The sequence below is a fragment of the Lipomyces doorenjongii genome (assembly GCF_038497915.1).
Source record: "Lipomyces doorenjongii strain NRRL Y-27504 unplaced genomic scaffold V1508scaffold_14, whole genome shotgun sequence".
NCBI lineage: Eukaryota > Fungi > Ascomycota > Lipomycetes > Lipomycetales > Lipomycetaceae > Lipomyces > Lipomyces doorenjongii.
In genome coordinates, this window is record NW_027118081.1 from 52,016 (window position 1) to 76,881 (window position 24,866).

Sequence of the window (24,866 nt, forward strand, 5' to 3'; positions counted from 1 at the left end):
GGTCTTCATACGTGTTCTAAAAATAATTGTTAGGTTATAACGATGCTATTTGCATATTGGTCGGGCATAATATAACTTTGGCATCCCAATTAATCAACTTCCTACTAGTACAATCTCCCAAAATATATGTCTTCCCTGGACTACATTCTACAAGCGCTACCAAAATTCAATACTACTGCAAACCAAAGAATTAGCTACGCTCTGGTGACGAGAAAATATTCGAGTTAATATGTGGCACCGGTGGAGAATCTAGGGGCGAAGAGGAGAATCTTGCCGCGTAACTTGTATGCGCATTCCTCGGGGTGGCCATTTCGCTTGCTGTTCGGCCATATCTGGGAAGTTGTGACCGTTTTGAAGAAGATGGCCTGTTCGGAGTGACCTGGATGCCCCATTTCTTATCCAGGACTCTGTGTAATAGCACGCTCTGCTGTCCGCCATATGACCGTGGTCGGTTGGGCCCTACAAATGGCGAAAACGGGGATGACTCTGGAGTTCGCAGAACAGACGCGCTCTCCTCATCGATTGTGGAGTTCTCTGGTTGTCGGTACACATGTGGTCGTCCTGGGGTCCGCACTTCTGTAAAGCCTGACGATTGAATCTGCGTGTTTGGCTGAGGAAGCTCTGGTGTTTGATCCTCTTGGTCGTAGTCATTGTGCAAGTCCTTCGGTAAGGAAATAAAATTCGATGTCTCGAATGAACCGGTATGTCGTGTTTTAAGTTCACTTCTCATTTCTTCAAATGGAGAGACCATATCGGCCCATTGCATTGTATGCGGTTGTGTCCTCGTCGTTTCTCGCTCACCGATACCGTTCAAAATATCCGACCGATTCCCTAACACAACTCGCGGAGTCGATTGATCATCGAGATTTAGTGACTTCATAAACTTTGCCGTGCCTGCGATACTCCGCTCAGTCTCAAGGTCTTGGTCTTCACCGTCTTCATACTTGTACTTTGAATATCCTTGCCGGCGCGGTTCTTCAGGGTTTGACTTCACCTTAGTATACTTATTGTTGACATATGTAACAAACGATGAATCGTCCATATCATCGGTAACTCCAATGCTAGTGTCGACTTGCTGGGACTCCCGCACGGATTTTGTTACCTCACGGGGTGTTTGTATGTCAGCGTGGCTGTAGTCGTAATCCAGGGTGGCAGAATATTCAGTGGCCCGGCTTTGTTCGATTTCGTTCGCGGTTTCTTCAGTGTTGAGTTCTTCGTAGCCTGAAAGCGAGACATTCGCACTTGATTCAAAAAATTCCTTCCAGAACTGTAACGCGTCAGTATTATTTTGCATAGTGCTGTTTGGACCGTACCTTTGACGACTGCCACACGGCTTGAGATTGCAACGCGTATTCTTCGACGATAGGCAGAATAGAGCTTGTAATAATACGATGCGATGTACTGAAATTCTGATCAATCTCTTGTAAGGTCAATGTGATCGACTGTTCAATCTTCTCCAACTCCTCGGTCAACGACCGTGGCACCGACATGGCGGCGACGGCAGCTGTTGACGGACCGGATGGCGGTGCACGAAGAGTCGCAGCGGTTGCCGTATTTGTTGGCACTTGCGACGGAAGTCCAATCATGGACGCGCGGGTATATGCTATTGATGGCCGCGGAGCAGGATTTGCAGTTCGAGGTTCAGATGTAGACATTGTTGCTCTGCTCTTCGTGTTTGTTGTCATGCTGGCTGGCAGCTACTAGCTCTCTTGTCGTGGCTCTGAGAGAGTTTACGCGTAGTGAATGGCAACGGCATAATATCAACGCGTCGCGTAATGTCGCACATGTGTAGATGCGGCGTACGTATCTAGTTGTTTTGTGCATTGGATGTGTCGGGTTAGGGTCTCCGTGACCACAGAGGTCCGAACGCGTTGCTCGTTGTCGCAAAGATTCACCCATTTGAAACGCAGACGCAATCACTAGTAAATATCTACGGCGGCTGCTCTATGGCGGATCCTCAAGTTGACACTCAGCAATGCCGGCAGATGCAGGACCAGTATGCGTACACCATGGAAAACCTACCGTCACAACCAAACGGGCCGGCAATGCCGATTCCGGCGTACTCGACCATTCACCTCGTAATGTTTCCAGCTGCTCAAGAATATTTTGACAAAGCGCATCGGAGGAGTACGAAGCTGAAGTCTATGGAGGATGTTATGACGTACTATAAATTAATTGCAACCGGCGCGCGGTGTCTGGAGGCTGTCTTGAAGGTAAGCAGCGATTTGGCAAAATTCTGTCGATTGTATAAGAGATAGATAACTAGATGGGTGATTATAGGAACGCATACAGCCGTACGTCGAATGTATTGCGGCGTTGTGGTACTGCGAGGCGCTATTTACCGAGACAAAGGAGTTTGATGAAGCTGAGGAAGTTCTTAACAAAGCAGTAAGTTTGTTATCTGCGAATCGATGGCAATGACCATTTCTAATGTGTACATGCTAGATTGCGTTAGCGGCGAGGGTACGACTCTGCGGACTTCCTATCAATCCATGTCCATGCTTTACTAACAGGAGGCTAGAACAATTTGCATGACCTCAAGTTTTCGATGCTCCACCTGTCGATACGGATGTTGGCAACCAAAAATTTGAAGGCTGCGCAAAAACTGCTGAAATCTTGTCTGCGAGAATCTGATACGTGAGTATAATATTGATTCAGGCTCTACGTTACTATTACTAATACTCACGATAGGATGCAAATTGCGTCTTGGTCCTATACTTTCCAATATCTTTCCGTCAGTTTACACTTCGCTGCCTACGAATACACGAGCGTAATTGCCACACTTAGGTCACTCTATTCGTGCTCTTCTAATGAGATTCGGTATTTGGCATTTCTTACATCTGCTCTCGTAGCTCTTCGTCAAAACAATCCATCTCAAGCGGGGGATTATCTTAGTCGAGCTGCACAGTGCGAGACTGATTATTCCCGACAATATATCCCACAGCTTGTAGTAATGCGTGTCATACTGGAGACACTAGCCACAATTTTGCTCGGAGATGTTGCGAATTCGGAGGCGAAATTAAAAGCTGTACATGAATGCTTGGATGGACAAGTTCAGGATCAGTCAGGGCGGTGGACTGCCTGGAATGACGATGGGACTTTCTTCGTACGTGCTTGTCTCAGTAATACTCGTCGGTGCGCTTGCTTACTGATTTGGAAACAGCTCTTTTTACCACCGGGAACTGATGGAAACTCATATCTTCCCTTGAAATTTAAGTGGTGGTCACAGTCGGAGGTTTACGTTATGTCCTATTTAATTTCCGGAATTGTCTCTGTACACAGTTCTTGGGACAAGAGGAAATCAAGTAAATACTTCTCAGAAGGATTACGAGTGATTGCTACAGAAAGTGGGCCACTTTCATATTCATATAATTGGGTATTATTGCAGGGTTGACAAGAAATTTAGTTGCTGGCGACGACAGTCCTGAGGCACCGTTGATGACGATTACACAGGCCGCAGATAGAGTAGACTTCTATGTTACCACGAAATGCTATATTCTCTTCTATACTTGTCTCGAGAGATTTGTTAGGGGTGACTGGTCATCAGAAGTGCGAAGTCTTTTGATGTCGCTACGATATCGCATTTAGCTGATAGTTCAATAGGGCCTACAAGCATTGGTCGAGGCTGTCAAATCTGTTCCCGCTAAGACAGTAACTACTCTCTATCCATTAATATTATACATCAGCGGCCTCTTTTTTCAAGCTACAGGCAAGCTACCAAGTGCTTTAGAGGCATATGAATTAATACGGAGAATCCTGCCTCAAAATTCTGAACTCTCGATTATGGCATCATTGAGTATGATTATAATATATCGTGGCGATCTGATGCGTAACTCTGAGCAAGTGTCCATACTGGGTTCGCAGTTGGAGCCCTTCATTACCAATTCACCAAACAACGCGATCAAGTTTTCCTGGGCTCTTGCCATGGCTGTGGACGGTTCACAGACTGGTATTGATATACAGTATATTGCGATTATATAGCTTGCGGCAGTCATGAAGCTGATACTGATAGGAACAACATTTCCGGTCTGCTTATGGCGGCTAGAGACCTAGCAAACTCACAGTTCACGACTATCATTATGCATTTGGGGGCCTCCATATTTAATGAGCAAGAAAAGAAGGAGAGCACGGCTATGGGCGCCTTCCTAAGCGCGAAGAGAACGAGAGACGTCTTGTGGTGCTGGGTTTCGGGAAACTTGGCTGCCGGTATGTGGAAGGTTGATGGCTCGTGTATTGGATATCTTGCTCACATAAAGTTTTCAGAGATGCTGCGACTGAGTGGTAAGGATTTGATGGCCGAAAAGCAGTATTCGGTTAATAAGCAAATCTACAGTCTAGTGGACAGTCTTTTAAACTCCCCACCACCACTTTAGGGATGACTTGGATTGTATCCAAAAGTTGTTGTATTATGCTCTGTATTAGTTTGCTACTTTGCTACTTTGCTAAGGTTGTACCATACTAGTTAATTGCCTATGCAATGCAGGGAAGGAGTTTACGTGTATAGTAATTCCGGTTGCTGACGGACCGCAATGCGAGTAATGTGACGATCTTCAAAGTCGAACAGTATAATAACCACTGCGAGAACATAGTGCATTTATAAGATCTTAAGATCAAACTAAAGACGTATATGGTTAGTTGCAAGATATACAAGTCTATACAAGAAACATGCATCTTGTCCGCCACTATTACTTGTCCCGGAGCGTTACATGGTTTATCGATATCAATTGCCAACGTTGCAGTAGGAATGTATTAACTAATTATGCAATGGATAAAATCGTCACGCGTGCGTCGCCACGGAACTTTCTCCCGCAACACTCACTAACGACCAACAATTGCATATGTGACAGCGCTCTCAAGGAGTAAAGGGGAAAGACTTTGACAATAAGCGAATATCTGAAGATAAGACAGAATTATTGTATATTCATGGTGGTGAAGCTCGCTGCACAATGGGACTGTAAAACAGAATCTGCCTTCATCATCGAAGACACAAGCCTAGGTGCGGATGCTGCAACGTCGCTATACAGCATCTTCCTTCCAGTATGATGAGTAACACAAGACCATGCAAACCGGATTCTGCTCAGAATATCAGTGAGGAACCAGCACCTGAAATGCTGCTCGCATGCTATACAATGCCATGAGAGCAAATGTAAATCCTATTTTAGTGCAAGACCAAGATTTGAAACAAGTTCAGACAACCTAACTCAAGATCAGAACACTAACGATTGGCGATGCCTCATTATTAGCTCAATGAAGAAACCTACACCGAGCAGGAAAGGTAAAGATGAAAAAAATGAGATTCTTGGCAGAATATTCTTTTACATAAGGCGAATAGTAAACAGAGGCACGAATTTACGACTTTTGGGCACGGCAATTGGATCATTGGCATGATATTAAACTGAGCCTTTGTCTGAATGTCGTAAGGAAGGCACCGCAGTATGATTATGCCTTAGCTATGTAGACGATGCGGTCGTCGGAGGGGGTGCGGCTTAAAGAGATCAAGCATTAAGAGGCTTCTTAGACAGGGGTACCTTGACACCAGAAGTGCGTGTATTCCCCGCCTCTACCAGACCCTCGACAATAGTAGAAGGTCGAAATCGATCATATATTATAAATACAGATACAGATAAATACTATACAATGGCCACTCGTATACAAGATAAAACACACAAAAACACCCAATTCCCACTAATACGACTAGGTAATGAATTACTATTTCATGATAAGCCCAAATAAATACTGGAGGGAAGACCCTATCCATCCCTATCAGTCATCCGAGACCACCCCAAGCACCTCTTATCCGACGCGCCAACTGAATATCTTTCTGCATAATAGTGACCCTTTTCGCATGTATTGCACACAAATTCGTGTCTTCAAACAAGTGTACCAAGTACGCTTCTGCAGCTTCTTGTAGTGCCAGAATAGCGACAGACTGGAACCGAAGCCCGGTCTGCCCTTCACGGGCGTCACCACCTAAAACAAAGTCAGACGCGACTTCTCGCACTAACCGTGCGAAAGGTAGTTTCTGTATCAGTAACTCTGTGCCTTTCTGATATTTCCGAATCTCTCGTAAGGCCACAGTTCCTGGTTTATATCTATGTGTTTTCTTTACTGGTGTAGGATCGCCCGCTAAATTAATGTCCCACGATCAGCACTCCAATTGACTGATACCAATTTGACTGAGCAGACTTACGATGTACGCCAAACGTCCGTGGCTTTCCCGGTATTGTTTTTGAGGCCCTGGCTATTGCAGGACTCGCGACTTGCTTTCTTCCCCCAGCACCTCCACTCGATTGTCGTCTCGGTGGCATACTATGCGTTATTCCAATATATCCTGACGCTCTCGAAATTGCTGATTCATTCGTCCTTTGAAGTAATTCGTTAACACACGCTAAAGATAACCCTATAAATAAAATGTAGCACACCTATGGCTCCGGCGAGCGCAGCGATCTGAAGATACCTACTGCAGCCAAAAATGTCGGTTGAAAGCCGTATTCCCTAATACTATTGCAGTCACCCAATTTGCGTTCTATATATACGAATGGTAGTTTCTCGAGGCTACTTCGCCGATGCTTGTTATGCGCCGAATATCCTAGCGTCTCATGCAGAATGGGATGGCTGGGCTCCAAGCTTGTTGCGGCTTGAGATGACATGTTTGTTTACGTTTTGCCAGCGTGATCGTGAGGGTTAGGGGTATGCCGTTCCCCTTTTTTAATATCCTCCTGAATCAGTACCACGAAGATCCTGTTTAGTAACCAGCGCCTGAACTCATAGACACACTGCTCAATATGATTGTACAATGGGTGACGTCCCGTAGCACGAGAATTAGCAGATTCACAGACGAAATCTCAAAATCGACGACTTTCGCGCCTTGCTTTTTTATCGACTAGATCTGTGAATTAGAAAGAGGTTCGGCGAAAATATCTACAGAAGTCACCCAATTGTAGATTACATCGTGTTGGTATTCTCTTTCCTACTCTACACATACACATCCATATCATACCATCTATAGTCAGTCACAAACTTCATACTCTCACACCTCATTTCCGCTTAGTAACAGTAGATTCAGCCACGTTCGCAGAAGAAGTGACTGACGCTACCGCTGGTACATCATCATTAATATCTTCAATCTCCTTCTTTTCCTCTGCGACTTCGGCCTCGTCATCGGCAACCTGGCCGAACTCATTGATACGTGTTGGGTCGACCCGGTATAGCCAAGTCTGGTAAAGGTAGATGAAGAAGATAACGTCGTCTCGTAATGTGGCCAAACGGTGGAGTATGGGCATCTACAGTCGCATATTAGAACGAATTTTCCAGTGATCAAGCATGCGTGAACAGACCTTAATCACGAATGCAAACAAGTCATCAATGAAAGTGTTCAAAAATTTGTAGATCATCGCCCGTCGTGGCATATGCGCAACAGACTTTAATCGGTAGTTAATGTAGATACTCGGTACCAGCATCAAGAATCCATAAGCGTAAACAGATCCAACGAGGGTGGTGATGATGAATGAGTACCATGACTTGTGAGTATCGTAAATAAGTGAGTATACGGCATAAGCACCAATGAGTGGAACGGCAGCAATGTACATATACTTAAAAGCAATTTCGTCGTATTCTTGGGTTTTCTTCTCAGTCTCGCTGAGAGCAGGCTTATCCTTAAACACAATCTGGTAAGGAATGACTCCAGTGGACGGTTCAATCTATTTCGAATTCGTCAGAACATGAGGGGTTACTAGTGACAGATAATCGTGTACCTTGATATCGACAGCCTTAGTTATTTTCCAGGCCTCAACCAAGATACCACTACCCTGGGTGAACATGACCATCCAGCTGGTATTCTCATTGTTATCCATAAGATACAAAAAGATTATAGTCTGCATGACAACGTTGGCGATAATTGTTCGCACTGAAACGCCAATATTGTCTTTCTTGTTCTTCCAGTGGGAAATATCTAATCACAGCATTAGTAACACGCGTCCATAGCAGTAGCAAATTCGTACCATTCTTGAAGGCCAGCATCTCAAAGAGCATGTGCAGTAATGACACACCGACAGTGATTCCAAGGAGCCAAATATTTGTCTCTAACAGAACACGCTTAAACTCCTCCAATTCACCTGACCCACTCTGACCCATACTCTGCGCCTGCTGCTTGAATCCTGCATCCATCGATACCAATAGCTGAAACTTCCAGAAACTCACTGGAATAAATTCAATTGTCATGGGAAGGTAGCTACTTTGGGTTAGCGTTCACAAACCGCCAAATTAGTGAGGCGCTTACGAGACTGTGGAATTGATCTCAGTCATCTGAGAAGAAAGCTGCCAAAACTGGTTGTGAAAAACAATCGGGTCTAGCAATAAAGTTAAATGATATGTAAAACAAAATCGCTGAAGTCTCACTTACAATACCAGCCATCCTGACCAGTAGGGTCACGCAGACCAGTAGGTTCTAACATCACCCACTGCCTAGTGGGTGGAGGCATCTGGATATAATTCAACTTGTCAGATGGCACCATACCAATGGTAATATTCGGGTGCCAATATGAGAGTATCGGAGAGTGTCCCGCTGGCTCATCAGGAACCTCCTCTATCTTCTCGTCACTTCCCAACAAGTGCTTAGTCTTCACTTCCTTCTTCTGCGGAAGATAGTAAGAAATGCGGAAATGGATATCGTAAGCCTTCTTGGGATCATAATCTGGAGAAGAGGGATTGAACTCGGCCCCAGACTGCGCAATGTAAAGATGAGCAGAAACGGACCCGTTGTTTCTCAAAGCCTACAGCTTGATTAGTCGTCCAAGTACAAAGAGAATGTAACATAATTGCGAACCTCCGTTGTTGGGAACAGAATGTCTTTTGCGACTCTGTACTTGGAATCGCCATAGGTAAGTTCGTATCCTTCAAGAACAGGCTCTGAGTCGAAATCAGTGAAGATACGACTGTCGGTGATATAGAGTCGAAAGTCGTATTGGGTACCGGTTGGCCAATAAGGATAAACATTGGTAGGAACGACAGCAAGCTGGACGGTTTCTCCGTTCTCGTTCGTGCCAGGTGCAGCCTCATCTGGAGACGGTAACGGCTTTTGTGTGCCTTTATTTGTAAACTGGCCTATGTAATGATATCATTGTAAGTATCTGCTCCACAAATAAGGCGGGTAATAGTAACCAAATCGTACCAACAAAGAACTGGATAACGAGGAACATGAGGATAGTGTTGATCCAGCTCATTCGCCGTCGTGGCTGCTCGGCCTCTTGACCGGCTTCTGCTGGGGGCATTTTTGCGACAATAAGCCCAATAAGATTTTGTATCTGGCAAATCGAGATCTGTACGATTATTCGAGTTCCGCAAAGGGGGGGGGGGTGGGGGTGGCAATTTCACTGACTGCTTGCGAAAGGGTCTCCAGTGACAGCCGAGAATAAATCACCACTTGCTCGAGAGTGTGCCTGTGGGTCGTCGGTCAAGCGATTAACCAAGGCTTCTTTTTGTATGCCTCCGTCCATTAACTACAACAAATATTTTCCCTTCGGTCAATTCCGAATTTCAAAATTACAATTACAATTGCAATTTACAATATTCTTTCGTATATTAATATCTCCACAAACAACAAATGATACGTTATTTTTGTTGTCTATAACTTATGCTTGGGCAACATTAAGGTTTATTTGTTAAGTTACGGGCTCAAGGGCGTGTCACCATGTGCCAACTCTCTCATCCAGACCTGGATATGCTGTGATCTACGGATTCACAATCCGCGACATATACACTCTTTGTGATTATTGCTCCCGCATGAATGCGCTTACAATACATATAATAGCAATATATTTAACATCTAGCATCGAATACATGGTAAATGAGTATTCCATCGATATGTGAATGCGTCTCAAGCATCCGTCTCAATTGGCTCCACAGTATCTGTCTCCTCTGGAGGAGGAGCATCAGTAACAGGAGCATCCTCAGTCGCCTCTGGCTCACGTTCCTCTGGAGGTCGTCGGCCTCTGGTACTACCAACATTCCCAAGCTTTTCCAACCATCCTCGCACATCGTCATTATCATACAGAGTAAATTTCGTATCAAGTCCGACAATACCTATGCTGGTGTTCTGCGCCAATAACTCCTTATCTTGTGCCAGAGTGTCCCTCAACGCTCGCAAGCCGTGAAGTACGAGGTCCTCCAATGACGCCTCAGGGAATTGGTCGAAATTGCGCTCAAGATAGGTTCTTGCTGACTGGGATCGCGCACCGATGGCCGCACCGAAGTATTCCAGAACAGTTCCACTAGGCTGGAACTCGAAAAGATGGGGTCCTGTCTCCTATAATGATCCATCAGAATACACATTGACTCAAACCTTCCCGCGTAGATATCCATACATCAAACCCAGCAACGAGTAAACCAACACCATATGGTCGTCGACCGTAAGTCTGTGTGTTTCGTTGCGCCTTGTCCCCAATTGCACTGACAACCCTTGAAATAGGAATTGGTCTATTGTAAATCATTCTTGAGGACATGGCCTGCTGTCGCATGAAATTGCTGAATCACTTATTAACATAATGCTACTCCGACATGTAATAATGAAGCAAACGTACCTCAGAACTCTCGCGTCGGGCGCCAAGCCAGCTAGAGCAATGCCCAAGTGATCGTCGATGCGAATAATTTTCTTCTGATATGATCCAAGCTCTTCCGCACTTCTCTGCAACGTAAGTATTAGCACATCCTTATCACAATCACAACCAAATCGGCACAAATATAAATATTCTCGCTACTAGCCTTAAGAGCAACAACAACCGCATGGGTCTTGCTCACTAGACCAACAGATGCGCTCCCCTGTTTGATTGCTTCTAACGCATATTCAACCTGCACATAAATTGTTAACTAAATCATTTCCACAGCGCTGTGCGACATCGATGGATTGCAAAGGAGACCTCATGTCCTGAAAAGGCGATCAGTGTACCATGCACATCACCCAGCAACCATCATATCATTGCCGCCCGCATAGCAGATCTTCAAAAGCTCTTGAAATTACCTGAAACAATCGACCCGTAGGCGAATATGTGATGGAATCATTGTCATATGAGTTTCGAAACTAACTTCGAGTCAGCAAGATCAGTGCCATTTCTTTCCATCCCTTGCACCCTAACCATTTCAATGATAACTGTAGCTAATCTGCAATTCAAACAAATAATCCTGCGTTCGCGAAAACGAAGTATGTTTGCTCGTTACGGTTGGAGACTGGTTAAAAAAGGCACAAAGTTCTAGTGAGTGTGGAAGTGGTCAGCCATGCGAATCGGTTACCTAGCGGGCATGAGATCACAGTAAGCACGTCTGTTATTAGCCAGACGTATAGCGCTTTGGTGACTACGAAACCCAAACCCAAACGACCCCTGAAATCAGCGTATGAAAAAATTTGGACAGCGCTAGTTGGACACACCACGATCTCTTCACAAACGTGGTCCAGTGGGATTTCTCTACAACGTTCAAATATTCGAGGAGCTGGACCGGAAAATGTCTCTTGAGGATATTGTTGTTGACATAGAGGAGACAGTTGATACAAAGAATGCCTTGATTTCACTTGACTCGCCGATTTCACTGCAATATGTCGCGGCTGGACGAATAGCACAGTCAGTTCTTAGCTATCTTGTCAGAGAAGTTACGGAGAGGAGGATGACGAACGTGTATGATATATGCCATGCTGGAGACTCTTTGATTGAGCTAGAGACCAACAAGATCTACAAGAATGTCGACGAGAAGGGTGTTGCGGCTCCCACAACAGTGGATGTGAATAATTGTGTTCAAGGATACTCTCCTGTTAACAGAGACTCGGCATATATTCTGTGCAATGGTGACATTGTGAAAATGTTAGTTTATATATGTATGTCGTCATGAATGTTTATGCTAACATTTTTGGACCAGATCGCTGGGAGTTCACATCGGCGGATACACTTCATTAGTTTCACATACTCTGATTGCCTTGCCCACCATCGTTCCTAATGACCAGGTCGCTCCGACCACTGGTGTGCTTGCTGATGTTATCTGCGCTTCACACTTGGCGACGGAAGCAGTAACGTCTCTGTTGGGGACCGTGCTCTACCGTTACGAGAATCAATCTGGATGCTACGGCAACCGACCCGTTAACGGCGAGCGGATCCGCGAGATAGTCGAGTCAGTAGCAAATACATTTCAGGTTAAAATTGTCCCAGGTTCGACAGTGAGACGGATCAAGCGGTTTTTGGTTGGACAGGACACAGTGCACGAAGTAGATGTCAAGGGCTACACCTGGGGTTCGATAAGCATTGAAGCCATGACTGATGATCCCGATGAGGGTGATTTAAAAAAAATCATTGACACAGAGGCGCCCGCTGACCGAGGTGAGGCCTGGCTAATCGATATATCTATGTGTACGTTCTCTGGCTTGGAGTCGGATTTAAGCCAGAAGAACGGTCTTCAAGTGAGCAGACGGACGCTGAAGCCCCACCGTGATCTCAAGCCTACTATTTTCACACGTGATTATAACCGCAATCTCAGCATGAAGCTAAAGAGCGCTAGAGGTGTTTTGATCGAAGTTGACAGCCGGAAATCTGTCTACCCGTTTCACTTGAGTACGTTATCTACATCCGGGGCTCCTCTCGGCGTTGCTGCACTCGTTAATGCGGAGATCATGGCACCTACAAGGGTCATGATGATTCAAGGTTCGCCAGCGCCGATTGTCGCGCGAGAGCGGACAACAGTCCTTTTGATGCCATCAGCAAAGCATGTAGGTGAAGTGGTGAGACTTAGTGGAGGCGGCATCAAGCCATCGTGGGTTCATAGCGAGTTTGAGGTTACCGATGAAGAGATCATTGAGCTATTAAGCGAGAAACGAGCGGGAGTGAGACTAAGAAATATTCAGGGCATTGAGGTGAATATGGTTAAGGAGGATGCTCAGGAAATGGAAGTTGAATAGAGTATAAAAGTTTGTTACTGTTTGTTACGAAATCGGAATTGGCAATATTGTTCTATGTATATTTCTCGAAAAGAGATTGGAGATGTTCACTTAGTACATCGCTGCTCGGATATTGCGCAAATGCCATAGCAGCCAGTAATAAACGGCTCTGGCGCCACTTCAAAGTAAGGAACGATATATTACTGGTAGATGTGAAACGTCATTGTACATATTGGACAATGAATTTGATAACTGTCAAGTTTTAATGCTATCAATAAGATTTGTGCATATGATGCTGTTTACTTCTTCTCCAGCTCGTCACTGCGCAATCATTAGTACTAACGAAACCAAGTCATTCAATAGTTAATAACATACAGGTGAGCCTCAATATCATCGAGGTGTTCTCTCTGCTTCTTCAAGGCGTCTCGGAGAGCCTTGAGCTTCTGGGCCTCGACTTGTCGGACCTATATTGAGTCAGGAACCTTGGTCCAATCAAACCCATCGGAAACAGAAACATACATAGAGGTCCTCCTGAGCCTTTTCACGCTTCTATATAAAGCAACAAATATGTTAGCACTCGATCGCAGGAAAATGCCTCGTAGATGACACTCATGACATCATCGATTCTGGATGCAAACATTGGTTTAATGCGACAGCAAGCGAATTGTAATGACTTTGCCATCTACATCTGACTTCTAATTGCCCAATTGCAATGAGGCGCACTAGGATCACAAGGAGAACTGATCACACGTACTGTGAAGCTGTCGGCCGACTTCTCACCGCCAGGACGGGGAGCTCCGGTAGCACCCTCTGAGTAGAATCGGATGGAGGCAAGACGAGAGGGAGAGCTACGGAGCGCAACTCGAGCGATGGAAGACAACATCGTAGAAATTGTGAAAGGTCAGATATCGATTCAAAAGCGTTCGATCGAATGGTGAGATTCCGAAGATATCGATGTTATAGTCGGAAGAGAAAGCAATTGGACTGCCTAGAGGCGCCTGGTTGGTTGGCAGTAGTTACCCGGAGTTAGTTGCATAGATCACGTTATTTTGCCCGCCGCATACTATTGAGAAGTGAGCCTGGCGATCGTGAGTGAATCGTGATCAGTATGAAGCAGTCATAATGAGCGCGCTCTGCTGTATCCAAATCAAGCCTTTTATAACCAAAGTATGCCTCATTTCTCTGCATCTGATCTTTCTCGAGCTGGTCGTGATAGTCGCACTTATTCCGGCTATGTATTGTAATATAAATAGGTTTTGGCATCTACCAGGATACAAGCCTCTGCGCGCGGTAAATATACCCCGCCTTCCTGAGTCGCGCGCATGAGCTATACGGCGTAACCGTGGCAATAACTGTCGTATACAACATCAAACGTAGCGCGGCACTACGCTAGTACCTGCGTCATTGTGGCTAAGTCTCAGCGCCCATCACCCGTCAAATGTCTGCCGTGTCCTCACATCCTCTCCAATTGCCCCCTTTCCCTTTTGCTGGCTATTTCGTCCATCCTGTTACCTTCCATCCATCAGGGCCTTAATTTTCACCGGCGCTGTTCTCTTAATTCCGTTCAGTTTTCCGAATTGATTATTCCAGTGTTACTCAAATTTGCTACATAAGGTGCGTTCTGCGACCCATTTGATCCACATTCTCTTGCATTGCGTGTTCGTTCCAGAAATACCATCGAGTGTAACCTGTCAACTTTCGACCAACGGCACGTTTCATGATTTGTTTGTTAGTCCTGAAGTATGCGACTTGAATATTGTGAAATGGATAGTGTGGATGGGGTCAGTGAAAATATGTGGGCGTGACGACGGCAGGCACGCAACCTTCGTGCATGTTTCTTCCAGTTCTTGCTATGATCACTATGGTTGCTGCTGCCATCCGTGTACTATTTTGTCGCTCTCAGTGACCTGTACGCTATGAATGATCGGATACCAATAATATTGACGTCTTCGGTTGATGTGCTCAACTCAGGCAGGACGATTCTTCACGTGCAATATACTCACATTTTCAGTGTAGCAATCAGTCATAAATGGGTCAAATTTGTCTTCAATGAGGGGGATTATAAAATGATTTAGAATTGGTGGACATTTGTTGCTCGATTATATGGACGAATCTGGAACGGACAATTTCACACGTTTTGAGCACAAAATACTGACTATTGTTTTACAGAAGCTATGACGTCTCGAGAAGATTCAGTTTATCTTGCGAAGCTTGCCGAGCAGGCCGAGCGTTATGAGGGTAATTATTTATCCATCGGCAATCTGTGAAAATGGTCAAGCTAACGCGCAAGTCAGAGATGGTGGAGAACATGAAGAATGTTGCATCTGCTGACGAGGAGTTGAGTGTTGAGGAGAGAAATCTGTTGTCCGTCGCATACAAGAACGTCATTGGCGCACGACGTGCGTCGTGGAGAATCGTTTCCTCTATCGAGCAGAAGGAGGAAAGCAAGGGCAATGACTTCCAGGTTTCGCTGATCAAGGAGTATCGTCAGAAGATCGAAGAGGAACTTGCTAAGATTTGCGAAGATATTTTAGACGTTCTCGACAAGCACCTTATTCCTTCAGCGAAAACGGGCGAGTCCAAGGTTTTCTACTACAAGATGTTTGTACTCAATAATCGATATGGCGACCCATTTCTAACGTAATATTTAGGAAGGGAGATTATCACCGTTACCTTGCCGAGTTCGCTGTTGGTGACAAGCGAAAGGACGCGGCTGACGCTTCGCTGGAGGCTTACAAGGCCGCATCTGACGTAGCAGTCACCGACCTGCCACCTACCCATCCCATCCGACTCGGCTTGGCACTGAATTTTTCCGTATTCTACTACGAGATCTTAAATTCACCGGACCGTGCCTGCCATCTCGCCAAACAGGCTTTCGACGATGCAATCGCCGAGTTGGACACGCTCAGCGAGGAGAGCTACAAGGACTCTACTCTTATTATGCAGCTTCTGAGGGACAACTTGACGCTGTGGACTTCAGACATGTCCGAGGCTGCGCCAGCTGAGCCTGAAGCTGAGGCTGCGCCAGCAGAGGAGGCGAAGGACTAAGTTGAAAGGTGATACACTAAACGGAATAAATAGATGCGTCGTGCTTACACGTGATTTAAATGTGATTGTGTGATATTTATTTTGATTTTAATCCCTTTCGATTTATATTCTTCTACGTTGTAGGTTTTGTACGTTTGTCCTATTATATATGTCAAATTAGCTGACCGATATATTATCACAATTTATCTATTGAGTTACCTTTGTACTCTTTTGTCTTTTTCTTTAGTTTTTGCTCGCAGTTTGTGAATTGTACGCTTTGTTAGTATGTATCGATCTCAGGTTATATGTAGTATCTATGATCGCTTTGTTGATGATTAGTGTCTCAATATATAGTATGGTATATTAGTGAAGATTCTATTGATTCGTGTCAGGTTATGTGGTTTGTCTAGGGGTAATAGTTGTGACTCTAGCGAGAAGTGTATGGGATAGGGTTCTCTGTCACTTATTACATGTCTGTGTATCGAGAAACTATATAAAACATTGATTAAAATTACTTGAATACGAGCAAATACATCTGTGTTTGAATAATTGCGTCGGTTGCCGGTTATGAGTATGCATCACGAGTATATATGGAAGGTCTGCAACCATTTTACGTGAAGCAAATTGACTTGACAATCCCTTACCCTAATTTCGTCCACGTAATTTTGAAACTGTCGTGTTTGCAGCGTTTTCACTGTTCAAATTTACGGGAAATGTAAAAGACTCGGACTAATGGTATAGCAGGAGTTTGCCTAGCTCGACGCATGACGTTTACAAAATTATTATTATTGACGCGTCTCGGATTTCTTAAAGCAAAGCGAGCTTGGCTAGACGGATAATTATAATAAATGCAAAGAAGGAAGAGCGACACTGAGTGAACAGAGACCACAGAATCGGCCGGTAGGCAACGGGTAATTGGATACCCCTACCCTTCTCGTGCGATAGGTGGTATCATGCAGAACGATCGTCTCAACAAGAAGGTTCTGCTAGCTCAGACTATCCATTAGCGTTGCCATTTAAAGCTAAAGATAACTTTAAGTGTGGCATAAAAATGACAATAAAGTTTTACATCAAATCAGCCAAGTGTTGTAAATTACGGGACCAAAATTTACGGCACAGTAAGTGGGGTACACGGGGCAAGGGTTCTTCCAGTAAATTTACTTGCGTATATTTGGTTTGCAGAACCACTCTAGTTGAATATATTCCCAGCCGTCATAAAGGTTTCGGTCAGGGATCGCACCTTGACATTGACTGTGTGCGCCTATGGATAGCGCATCGAGTCATTCAATGATCTTGCAGTTCCAATCGAAGTTTCATCAGTACACGTAATGACCAAACACGACCACCACCTGTGAGCATTCCGCTATTCAATACATGATCGTCATTACTCTCTTTTCTATGCTAATATCTGCCAGAAAACTAACCATCCCCTTCTCAACTTCCCGTCAAGCACAAATAGCATATAATGCAATCTCACCGGATCCACAACTCAAGCCAGATCAATTCACACAAGTGCTGTCCGTCAGTGACGCGAGCGGTGCAAATGACGAGTTAAACGCGGGCAGGATTCTTGTTGCTGAATTCGACGCTGCGTCAGATCGAGTTTTGAGGGTCGGCGTGAATGGATTTTTGGAGAGCCTCGGTGTCGTTGTTGGGTGCTTAAGGGATTTGGATTATGACGCTTCGTGAGGAACAAAAAAGAGGAGTTGTGAGCGACTTTGTGCGAGTTTAGGAAGATGATATCATATGCAATTTTTGATTAGTATTTGGCGTACAGGGCGGACATCTGTGCCATTATACTCGGTTTAGTGAAAATTCTAGATAATGGCCATGTTCTGTGGCACTAGTCAAACATTTATTAGGTGTCGCCTGTAATAGTAAACTCCGCTCTAGGAGAAAATATTTCAAGACAACAAAGTCTTACCATTTTTAAAGCGATTTTCTTGTTGTAAATAATGCATTCATATAGGAGCGAGAATTTCAATAACATCAATTACCAACTCATTCGTGTAAGATAGTAAAGATGACTGGAATCTACAGTGCATACTAAGCTGATACAGATAAGTATCGAGCATTTGGATTAGAACAAGCAAGGTCAATTGTAGCAAACATAATTTAAGGCAAAACAGGTTGGCGAAAAACGCAACTGCTTGTTTTGAAATGAAGTACTCCAGAATCAAGACGTCAAAAGTGGCACTACTATCGTACGTCCTGATTATCAGATTCAATTCATTCCATCAACCACAACTTGCATTGGGGTAAGGGGAGACTGTTCCACTCCAGTTAATAGCAATAACAAAACCAAAGCACACGCTATTTTTAATCTCTTTCAAATAGGTTCGCAATCGAATAAACCGGATCCGCAGATATCCTTAACAGCGCAGCGACAAACACGTGTCTATCGAGTAATGACTAAAGTAATCTATTACATCATATCCTACAACAAAACAGGCAGTTGTGTTGATGATTATATTTTTAGATGGACTATGCAATCAGTGAGAGCTATCCTTGGACAAGGGTCCGATAACTCCGAACGATACTGCCGCTTGGTGTAACTCAGATAGCAACTTATCTGGATTAGGGTATGTTCCTCCGATTAAGTGTGATTGCCGCTATTCCGGAATAGTCAGATTAGCACGGGGATCTGTCACGGCTAACTGGACAACTTGCTGCTTCGGGCACTAGACAGGCGGACGATCAAATTGAGACTAGTTGTGGTGGCCAAAATTATCAGAGTTCGATGGTTGCAAATCCTGCGTCTGTGGAACTTTAGTCTACTTGGTTGCTGCCTGTCTCGAGGATCTTATATTTTAAGGTTCCGGGTGTTTCGATAGCAATTGAGCCTGCCTACCGTGGACGGTCTGACGAACTACTATAGCGGAATCAAAAAGCTTTCGGCGAACGCTGTAAAGATGACTAATTTATGATACTGTCCGGACAAGTGGTGGAGTTTCAAAGGTCACCGATCGCGGCCGATAAAAATGCTTTTCAAGTGGCATCCTTATCATCATGCCCGAAGCTTTATATCGCGCTAGCGGCTGGTCCGAATTAAGGAGACCTCGCATAATGATATCGGCTGGCATCGGCAGGGCCGTTTCTGTACTGATACATCTCAACTGTCACTGAATTGGAGAAGTTGGATATATTTTTTGTACTTTTAAGACTCAAGTTGACTGGTTTAAGGATCCTGGGCGGCAAATAATTATGTACATTGTATCGTCGCGTTCGAACGCAATCTTTCCCCAGGCAAAAGGCGTGATGCTCGACGAGCGATCTAATTATATTACTGCAACCAATGGAAATAGAATTAGCAAATGATGAATTGCTGTAACCAAGAATACGAAAGTTCCAAGCTCCGACAAGACATATTGCAACCCTCCCATCGCATTCAGGCATGGCGGCAGACCCATTAGATTTTATAGCAAGCCCTAGTTTCACAACTGGATGGATTTGCTGGAGGCATTGATTGCTCCTTTATGTCCAATCTTGTAAGGGCACAGACCGTGACCGTGACGTTATCGTTCAGCAGTCATCAGGCAGCGTTTAAGCTCAAGCTAGGTGGCTGGACAAGCAGGGCTTTGGCCGTAAGTGGAAAGTTCAGGTGGTGGAAAATCAGCGATAATCCGCCGACGTGGACGCTTAGCGATGGATATATCATCGCTTACCCGGGTAGCGAACTACTGCAAGTCGAACTGTCAACCTGAAGCTTCGGAAGTTCCTTGAACAATTCGGATTTAAATGCATCAACTGTTGCAACTTCGTTAGCTTATTCAGAAGGATCGAAGTGCTTGTCGGCCCTTGAGCGGAGGGGATTCGCAGAGCGAGCGCGTGCCTGTCGACCGGATGTAGACAGATAGGGATTCAACGCACGCTATCTTTATGAGTATCTTGCTATTTGACCAGTAGCAGCTCAGACCAGGTGCGCCTGACTTTGAACAGCTGGAGATGCTCCGCACACAGACCGCTGTGAGTGGTGTCTAATCTCGGACTACACGTCTTGTCTTTCGCTCGCCCGCGGCTAGTTCTGAGTGCTTCGACTGCCTGGAATTGGGGAACCGCAAGCCCGCGGCCAACGGCCAGACTCGCCCTCCTGTCTGGCCCCTGTCGGTGTCTGTTCTTTCCCAGCGCCGTAGTGTCGGATGGCCCGCCATATTATAACTTATTGTGATCTCTATATGCTTACTCTTACATCCTCCGCTGCCTGTGCCTGCCACATCCCTCGGGCCAAAGTTTTTGTTGCCCCAAGTTCATCGCTATCGACGCCAATCGTCGCTTGACTGACTTTCATTCACTGTGCCTTTCCTTCCTTCTTTCCTTCTTTTCCTTCGTTCTTATCAGTCGCTACTCTTCATCACACTTTTTGTGCTCTACAGTCTTTCCTTAATTGTGTAGTAGCAAGAGTCCTCCATCACTTGTCGGAGTCAACTCGGACCTCCAACTCCCGAGACTCTATTAGACTGGGCACAGCAGAGGCTTACGCTCTTTATCTCGCAATTGTTGTTTACATCAAAACGCTCTCGTCTTTCAAAAATGTCGTCACTCTCACGGAGAGCTTGCTATAAGTATGTGCGGTCTATTATTGACAGGTTCTATCCATGTGTGGCCAGCGATAAGTCGTGGAATGGTCACGTTCACGCTACTTCCGTTAGACCAATCAACTCAAGTCAGATCATCAATTGCAATTGTTCATGAACTAAAGTGTTTATTGACTGTTTGCCTACTCGTTGATGGTAATCAGGCGGAATGTTTGGCCCAAGCTTGATGTGACCTGGGCTTCTCGATAATCTTATCTACTTGAAGGCAACGATCTTTGGAGACCATAGAAAAGTATTACTAACAAATTTGTTTCTGCTAGATGCGGAAATATAGGTCATTTTGCCGAGGTGTGCAGTTCACCTGAACGGTTATGCTACAACTGCAAACAGCCAGGTAAGTTCATTCCTGTCGCGTACCCTTTGGCGGGACTGACAAAGACTGTAGGTCACGAATCCAATGCCTGCCCACACCCACGGACAACGGAGAGTATGTCTTCTTTCTTGGTCTATCTCTCGTTGTGCGTCGACTAACTGCCGTTGTTTAGCCAAGCAGTGCTACCACTGCCAGGGCCTTGGTCATGTCCAAGCCGACTGCCCTACCCTCCGTATGACTGGCGCCCTCATAACCGGCCGCTGCTACTCTTGCGGTCAACCAGGCCACGTTGCTCGCAATTGTGTTAACCTCGTCGCTGCTGCTGCCGCTAACGGAACCACTCCTGCCGCTGCAGCTGCCTCCAACTTCGCGGCCGCGTACCTCAGCATGCAGAATTCCGCTGTTGCGGCCCAAGCTGCAGCCTTCAGAGGGATACCTATGAGAACCGGAATTGTGCCAAGAATTGGATACTTACCGGGACGGGCAGCCACCTGCTACAAATGTGGAGGTTAGTATTCGTTACTCTCGACATGATTGTGAGATCCTAATATTTGCGCAGGACCCAACCACTACGCTCGCGATTGCCAGGCACAAGCTATGAAGTGCTACGCATGCGGCAAACTTGGGCATATTGTATGTTACAGGTATTTTTTTAAGTTGGCGATTCAGTGGAATTTGCTAATATTGCAACAGAGCCGAGACTGTACTGCGCCGAATGGAGGTCCCCTAAGCACTGCTGGCAAGACCTGCTATCGCTGTGGCGACCAGGGACACATTGTATGAATTTCCGTTAGGCTATTAGTTGGTATAAGGTCGCTAACAGTACCTAAAGAGCAGAGAATGTCCACAAAACATCAACTTAAACGCTGGCCCCCCTACATCCGAGTCACTATCATCGTCCATCGGCTCCACTCCAGGATCGTTGACAGATGCTTCCACAGTCTCAAACGACGATTTGGCTACTTCACCACCAGTAGTGAGCTCAGTTCAGAACATTTCAATTCCAGTGTAAGATTACGATTAGAAGTCTAATAATGAACCAAACTGCAATCAAACCACCTGCACAGCAAAAGTTTCTCTACTTAAAACAAAATGGAAGTCTAAAAGGACAAACTGGATTGGTCGTTCTATGAGTTTACGGAAGGTTAATTTATGTTACGATTGTGCTATATTTGTATTTCCATGATTTTTATCGATTGTTTTGGTTATTTGTCATCTGCCGTTTAATGTATATTCAACCGGGCGTACTCTCTAATTTATCCTCTTTCTTTCATAATATAATTTTACTTCAAATAAGTACATTCTTTGTGTTTGGATTTGTTATTTGGCCTGCTTTACTCATAAGTTAAAGAACAGTATCTCATTTTCAATCCTTAGCAAGGCAAGCTCTGAATGCACTTTTTAATTTGACCACTCTTTCGTGATGACTATCATTAATCGTACACATGTTATTTAACAATTGACTAAATATATAAGGAATCAACGTTCGCTCTTTATTCTTCAAGAATATAATCTTACTCGAGGCTAGATGCCCTTACCCTAATTCCAGAGTTGCGGATGCATATATTGACTGAATCGATCGTTTGTGGCATCGAAAATAAAAACTGGATATTTACTTTAATTGAATGTTATCTTATAAATAACTATCTAAAGAATATAGGCGAAGCCGTATCTGCTGATTGAAATACAAACAAATCTACGGCCGACAAAATTTTCACGACCTAAGATGCACGTGATTGTGACCTCTGTGTTTCGCTAGGATTCCAACATACAGAGACTGGGAAAGTGCGAATTACCCAAGACTACCTGAAATTTGAGATTTGACAAGAAGTCTTGGATCGGGATCGATATATATGAGTATTGAAGGGAGATTTGGATGGATTTCTCATCGGTGAGTGTGCGTTGGAGGTGTAATTGGGGAGCGTAAGTTTTCAGTGCTGATGTGACCTGGTCTTAGGATCGGCTTGATAGGTTGCGGTTCGAGAGTATCGAACGCCGAAGGCAACTTTGCAGGTACGCCCGGTCTGGGAATTGGATGATTGGTGTTGAGAATGGAGGCTGATGTTGTGTCAGTGATGTCGTCAAAGGCAGGAAACGAAAGCTTTCGGAGTTGTATTTTTTGTCCCGGAGCCCACTGTTGCCTATCACTGATGAGATTATTGCATCGGAAGATGATTTCTTGATGGCTTTTTTGGAGAAAAATGATTTGGAAAGGTATTGTTTGGCGGATTGTGAGGTGCTCATACACGTATTGACTAGAGTTATAGTGGTCATCTTTTTGAAGAATCATCGCTTCCACAGATACTCTACACCAACAAAGTCAAGAAACTCGACATGATTGAATCTATTCATCAAGCTGCTTCTCACCAGCACAGAGTCCATGCTCATGCTGTTTCTCAACCTGGTGCTACACCCCAGCATGTCGCGGCACCACCTGAGCAGCGAATAGCAGCACTACGTCCACCTCAACAACAACCACCAAGTGGTCACGCAGCTCAATTGCACCCTACCACGTCTACATCGCCGCAAGAGCGTATGACGACGCGAGTGAGTTCTGGAGTGTTGAAACACAAATCAGTCACAGAGCTGCTCGGTGCAACACCCAAGTCAGCTCCCCGCCGGGTCGCAAACACCTCAACGATCGAGTCGGTTCTCGTAGCGAAGCCAAAACGTACGTTGCGAGTAATGGCAACGGATGAGCCGCCGGTCAAGCCTGGTATTCCGCTCGTTAAGATATACTATAACATTCAAGCGTCAGCTCTCGCGAATCTCATACCGTCTGCGCATAAGTCCTTGACTACGGATAACTTTCTCACGATTTACACGGAATCGATACTGCAGCGCACGTTTGGGCGTATTGATGAGCTGAAGCGGGAAGGAAAATGGAGTTTGCGCCAGCCGCAGCGGTTTAGAGCGCCAAAGCGGCCCAAGAGCCATTGGGATCATGTTCTCGGTGAGATGCAGGTTACTGCGCTTGATGTCGCGAATAAGCACAAGCGAATTGTTACTGAATCCACGGACATCGCGTCGTCGATAAAAGACTATTGGACCTATGGCAAGTCGGTCTGTATTAAGGTAAGCGAAGGATATCCCCTTTTAAGGTGCCTTAGGCAGTAACACTCTCTACAGACAAGACCACCAAGGATTTTGACAGACGGGGAAGTGGAGGCAGCGAATAGCGGCGAAACTACGAATGGAGTAAATGATAGTGCTTCTCATGCCTCATCATTCTCGATAGACTGTGTAAACAAACTGACAGGCATATTTGCGGAGCAACATTACGCGTCGATGGATCCTTCGAAAGACGAACTGTTTAGAGACTCTATTGAGGAGCTTCCGATTGTCCCGATTAACAAGTTTGCCATGCTTATAAACAATATTAGTCCGGAACGCGTGGCTTCTTGGAGACACCAACACTCGGAATATGCGAATTCCACCGAGGCTATAAATGATGCGCCGGAAGCACCACCAACCTCTTCATTACAACAACCACAGCGGAAAGAAGGCGAGGACAATAACGCTCACAGACCATTATTCCTCAGCGAGGCTACTCGGCGAGGTGTGTATATCAAAGCACCGGCACCACCGAGTCTAAAATATGTCGAGTTTGGTGTACCTACGATCTGGCTTCCCCAAGATGATGCGGATCTGTTAAGGTTAGCTAGTGAGTTTATGTATAACTGGGATGTTGTTTCGGCGAACATGTCATCTCGACAGTCGTGGGGCTTCCACTCTAATATTGAACGACGGACGCCGTGGGAATGTTTCGAGAGGTGGATGCAGCTAGAGCCCAATTTCCAGTTGTCGGACTTGCGTGGACCGTATGCACGTGCGGCTCAATTTTGGATGGAGGCGACTAGTAGGGCTCAGCTGGCTACAAAACGTAGAATGGTTCCGATGGGCATCACGCCTGACAATTCCCAACGAGGACAGCGACGGCTGAGGTGGAGCGGCATGTTTGAAGCTATCCGAAAGAGTATCAGAAAGCGGGAAAATTCGCGGCGGTTTGGTAGTCGTTAGG

General features: G+C 45.3%; 11 protein-coding genes across 11 annotated transcripts; 6 read left to right on the top strand and 5 right to left on the bottom strand.

Annotated features, from left to right (window-relative positions):
* Nucleotides 1-17: 17 nt before the first annotated feature.
* On the bottom strand, nucleotides 18-1,715 carry V1508DRAFT_367980 (DASH complex subunit Ask1-domain-containing protein). The gene is made up of 2 exons (XM_066937400.1): nucleotides 1,314-1,715; nucleotides 18-1,267 (listed from the first exon to the last, which is right to left on the bottom strand). The coding sequence occupies exons 1-2, from the start codon at nucleotides 1,683-1,685 to the stop codon at nucleotides 191-193; spliced, it is 1,449 nt and encodes a 482-aa protein (XP_066796879.1). The 5' UTR covers nucleotides 1,686-1,715; the 3' UTR covers nucleotides 18-190.
* Nucleotides 1,716-1,894: 179 nt separating this feature from the next.
* On the top strand, nucleotides 1,895-4,602 carry V1508DRAFT_414010 (cohesin loading factor). The gene is made up of 10 exons (XM_066939867.1): nucleotides 1,895-2,213; nucleotides 2,281-2,388; nucleotides 2,446-2,463; nucleotides 2,522-2,637; nucleotides 2,692-3,106; nucleotides 3,164-3,347; nucleotides 3,407-3,549; nucleotides 3,604-3,962; nucleotides 4,013-4,206; nucleotides 4,264-4,602. Exons 1-10 carry the CDS (start codon nucleotides 1,947-1,949, stop codon nucleotides 4,371-4,373), a joined length of 1,914 nt encoding a protein of 637 aa, XP_066796880.1. The 5' UTR covers nucleotides 1,895-1,946; the 3' UTR covers nucleotides 4,374-4,602.
* A 951-nt stretch (nucleotides 4,603-5,553) lies between these two features.
* Nucleotides 5,554-6,621, bottom strand: V1508DRAFT_460816 (histone-fold-containing protein). Its single transcript, XM_066942782.1, has 3 exons — nucleotides 6,423-6,621; nucleotides 6,191-6,363; nucleotides 5,554-6,126 (listed from the first exon to the last, which is right to left on the bottom strand). The coding sequence occupies exons 2-3, from the start codon at nucleotides 6,306-6,308 to the stop codon at nucleotides 5,768-5,770; spliced, it is 477 nt and encodes a 158-aa protein (XP_066796881.1). The 5' UTR covers nucleotides 6,309-6,363; nucleotides 6,423-6,621; the 3' UTR covers nucleotides 5,554-5,767.
* An 82-nt stretch (nucleotides 6,622-6,703) lies between these two features.
* Nucleotides 6,704-9,340, bottom strand: V1508DRAFT_438360 (cleft lip and palate transmembrane protein 1-domain-containing protein). Its single transcript, XM_066942173.1, has 8 exons — nucleotides 9,170-9,340; nucleotides 8,825-9,102; nucleotides 8,402-8,771; nucleotides 8,279-8,348; nucleotides 8,001-8,230; nucleotides 7,755-7,951; nucleotides 7,338-7,700; nucleotides 6,704-7,283 (listed from the first exon to the last, which is right to left on the bottom strand). The coding sequence occupies exons 1-8, from the start codon at nucleotides 9,267-9,269 to the stop codon at nucleotides 7,038-7,040; spliced, it is 1,854 nt and encodes a 617-aa protein (XP_066796882.1). The 5' UTR covers nucleotides 9,270-9,340; the 3' UTR covers nucleotides 6,704-7,037.
* A 421-nt stretch (nucleotides 9,341-9,761) lies between these two features.
* Nucleotides 9,762-11,276, bottom strand: V1508DRAFT_414023 (nucleophile aminohydrolase). The gene is made up of 6 exons (XM_066939868.1): nucleotides 11,130-11,276; nucleotides 11,015-11,074; nucleotides 10,759-10,845; nucleotides 10,578-10,681; nucleotides 10,362-10,521; nucleotides 9,762-10,303 (listed from the first exon to the last, which is right to left on the bottom strand). Exons 1-6 carry the CDS (start codon nucleotides 11,130-11,132, stop codon nucleotides 9,875-9,877), a joined length of 843 nt encoding a protein of 280 aa, XP_066796883.1. The 5' UTR covers nucleotides 11,133-11,276; the 3' UTR covers nucleotides 9,762-9,874.
* A 151-nt stretch (nucleotides 11,277-11,427) lies between these two features.
* On the top strand, nucleotides 11,428-13,129 carry V1508DRAFT_383772 (uncharacterized protein). The gene is made up of 2 exons (XM_066937752.1): nucleotides 11,428-11,846; nucleotides 11,902-13,129. The coding sequence occupies exons 1-2, from the start codon at nucleotides 11,494-11,496 to the stop codon at nucleotides 12,929-12,931; spliced, it is 1,383 nt and encodes a 460-aa protein (XP_066796884.1). The 5' UTR covers nucleotides 11,428-11,493; the 3' UTR covers nucleotides 12,932-13,129.
* Nucleotides 12,972-13,871, bottom strand: V1508DRAFT_414026 (mitochondrial ATPase inhibitor, IATP-domain-containing protein). Its single transcript, XM_066939869.1, has 4 exons — nucleotides 13,665-13,871; nucleotides 13,430-13,459; nucleotides 13,286-13,374; nucleotides 12,972-13,231 (listed from the first exon to the last, which is right to left on the bottom strand). Exons 1-4 carry the CDS (start codon nucleotides 13,791-13,793, stop codon nucleotides 13,210-13,212), a joined length of 270 nt encoding a protein of 89 aa, XP_066796885.1. The 5' UTR covers nucleotides 13,794-13,871; the 3' UTR covers nucleotides 12,972-13,209.
* A 1,213-nt stretch (nucleotides 13,872-15,084) lies between these two features.
* On the top strand, nucleotides 15,085-15,958 carry V1508DRAFT_403320 (14-3-3 domain-containing protein; the record flags this gene model as incomplete). The annotated part of the gene is made up of 3 exons (XM_066938543.1): nucleotides 15,085-15,148; nucleotides 15,205-15,511; nucleotides 15,562-15,958. 3 exons carry the CDS (start codon nucleotides 15,085-15,087, stop codon nucleotides 15,956-15,958), a joined length of 768 nt encoding a protein of 255 aa, XP_066796886.1.
* A 1,176-nt stretch (nucleotides 15,959-17,134) lies between these two features.
* Nucleotides 17,135-17,991, top strand: V1508DRAFT_383780 (CTAG/Pcc1 family). Its single transcript, XM_066937753.1, has 2 exons — nucleotides 17,135-17,288; nucleotides 17,353-17,991. Exons 1-2 carry the CDS (start codon nucleotides 17,266-17,268, stop codon nucleotides 17,624-17,626), a joined length of 297 nt encoding a protein of 98 aa, XP_066796887.1. The 5' UTR covers nucleotides 17,135-17,265; the 3' UTR covers nucleotides 17,627-17,991.
* A 2,567-nt stretch (nucleotides 17,992-20,558) lies between these two features.
* Nucleotides 20,559-21,857, top strand: V1508DRAFT_431539 (uncharacterized protein; the record flags this gene model as incomplete). The annotated part of the gene is made up of 7 exons (XM_066941926.1): nucleotides 20,559-20,667; nucleotides 20,807-20,866; nucleotides 20,918-20,959; nucleotides 21,018-21,353; nucleotides 21,405-21,478; nucleotides 21,539-21,622; nucleotides 21,669-21,857. The coding sequence occupies 7 exons, from the start codon at nucleotides 20,559-20,561 to the stop codon at nucleotides 21,855-21,857; spliced, it is 894 nt and encodes a 297-aa protein (XP_066796888.1).
* Nucleotides 21,858-22,721: 864 nt separating this feature from the next.
* On the top strand, nucleotides 22,722-24,865 carry V1508DRAFT_403323 (uncharacterized protein; the record flags this gene model as incomplete). The annotated part of the gene is made up of 5 exons (XM_066938544.1): nucleotides 22,722-22,736; nucleotides 22,803-22,858; nucleotides 22,919-23,059; nucleotides 23,113-23,920; nucleotides 23,975-24,865. 5 exons carry the CDS (start codon nucleotides 22,722-22,724, stop codon nucleotides 24,863-24,865), a joined length of 1,911 nt encoding a protein of 636 aa, XP_066796889.1.
* Nucleotide 24,866: the final 1 nt, after the last annotated feature.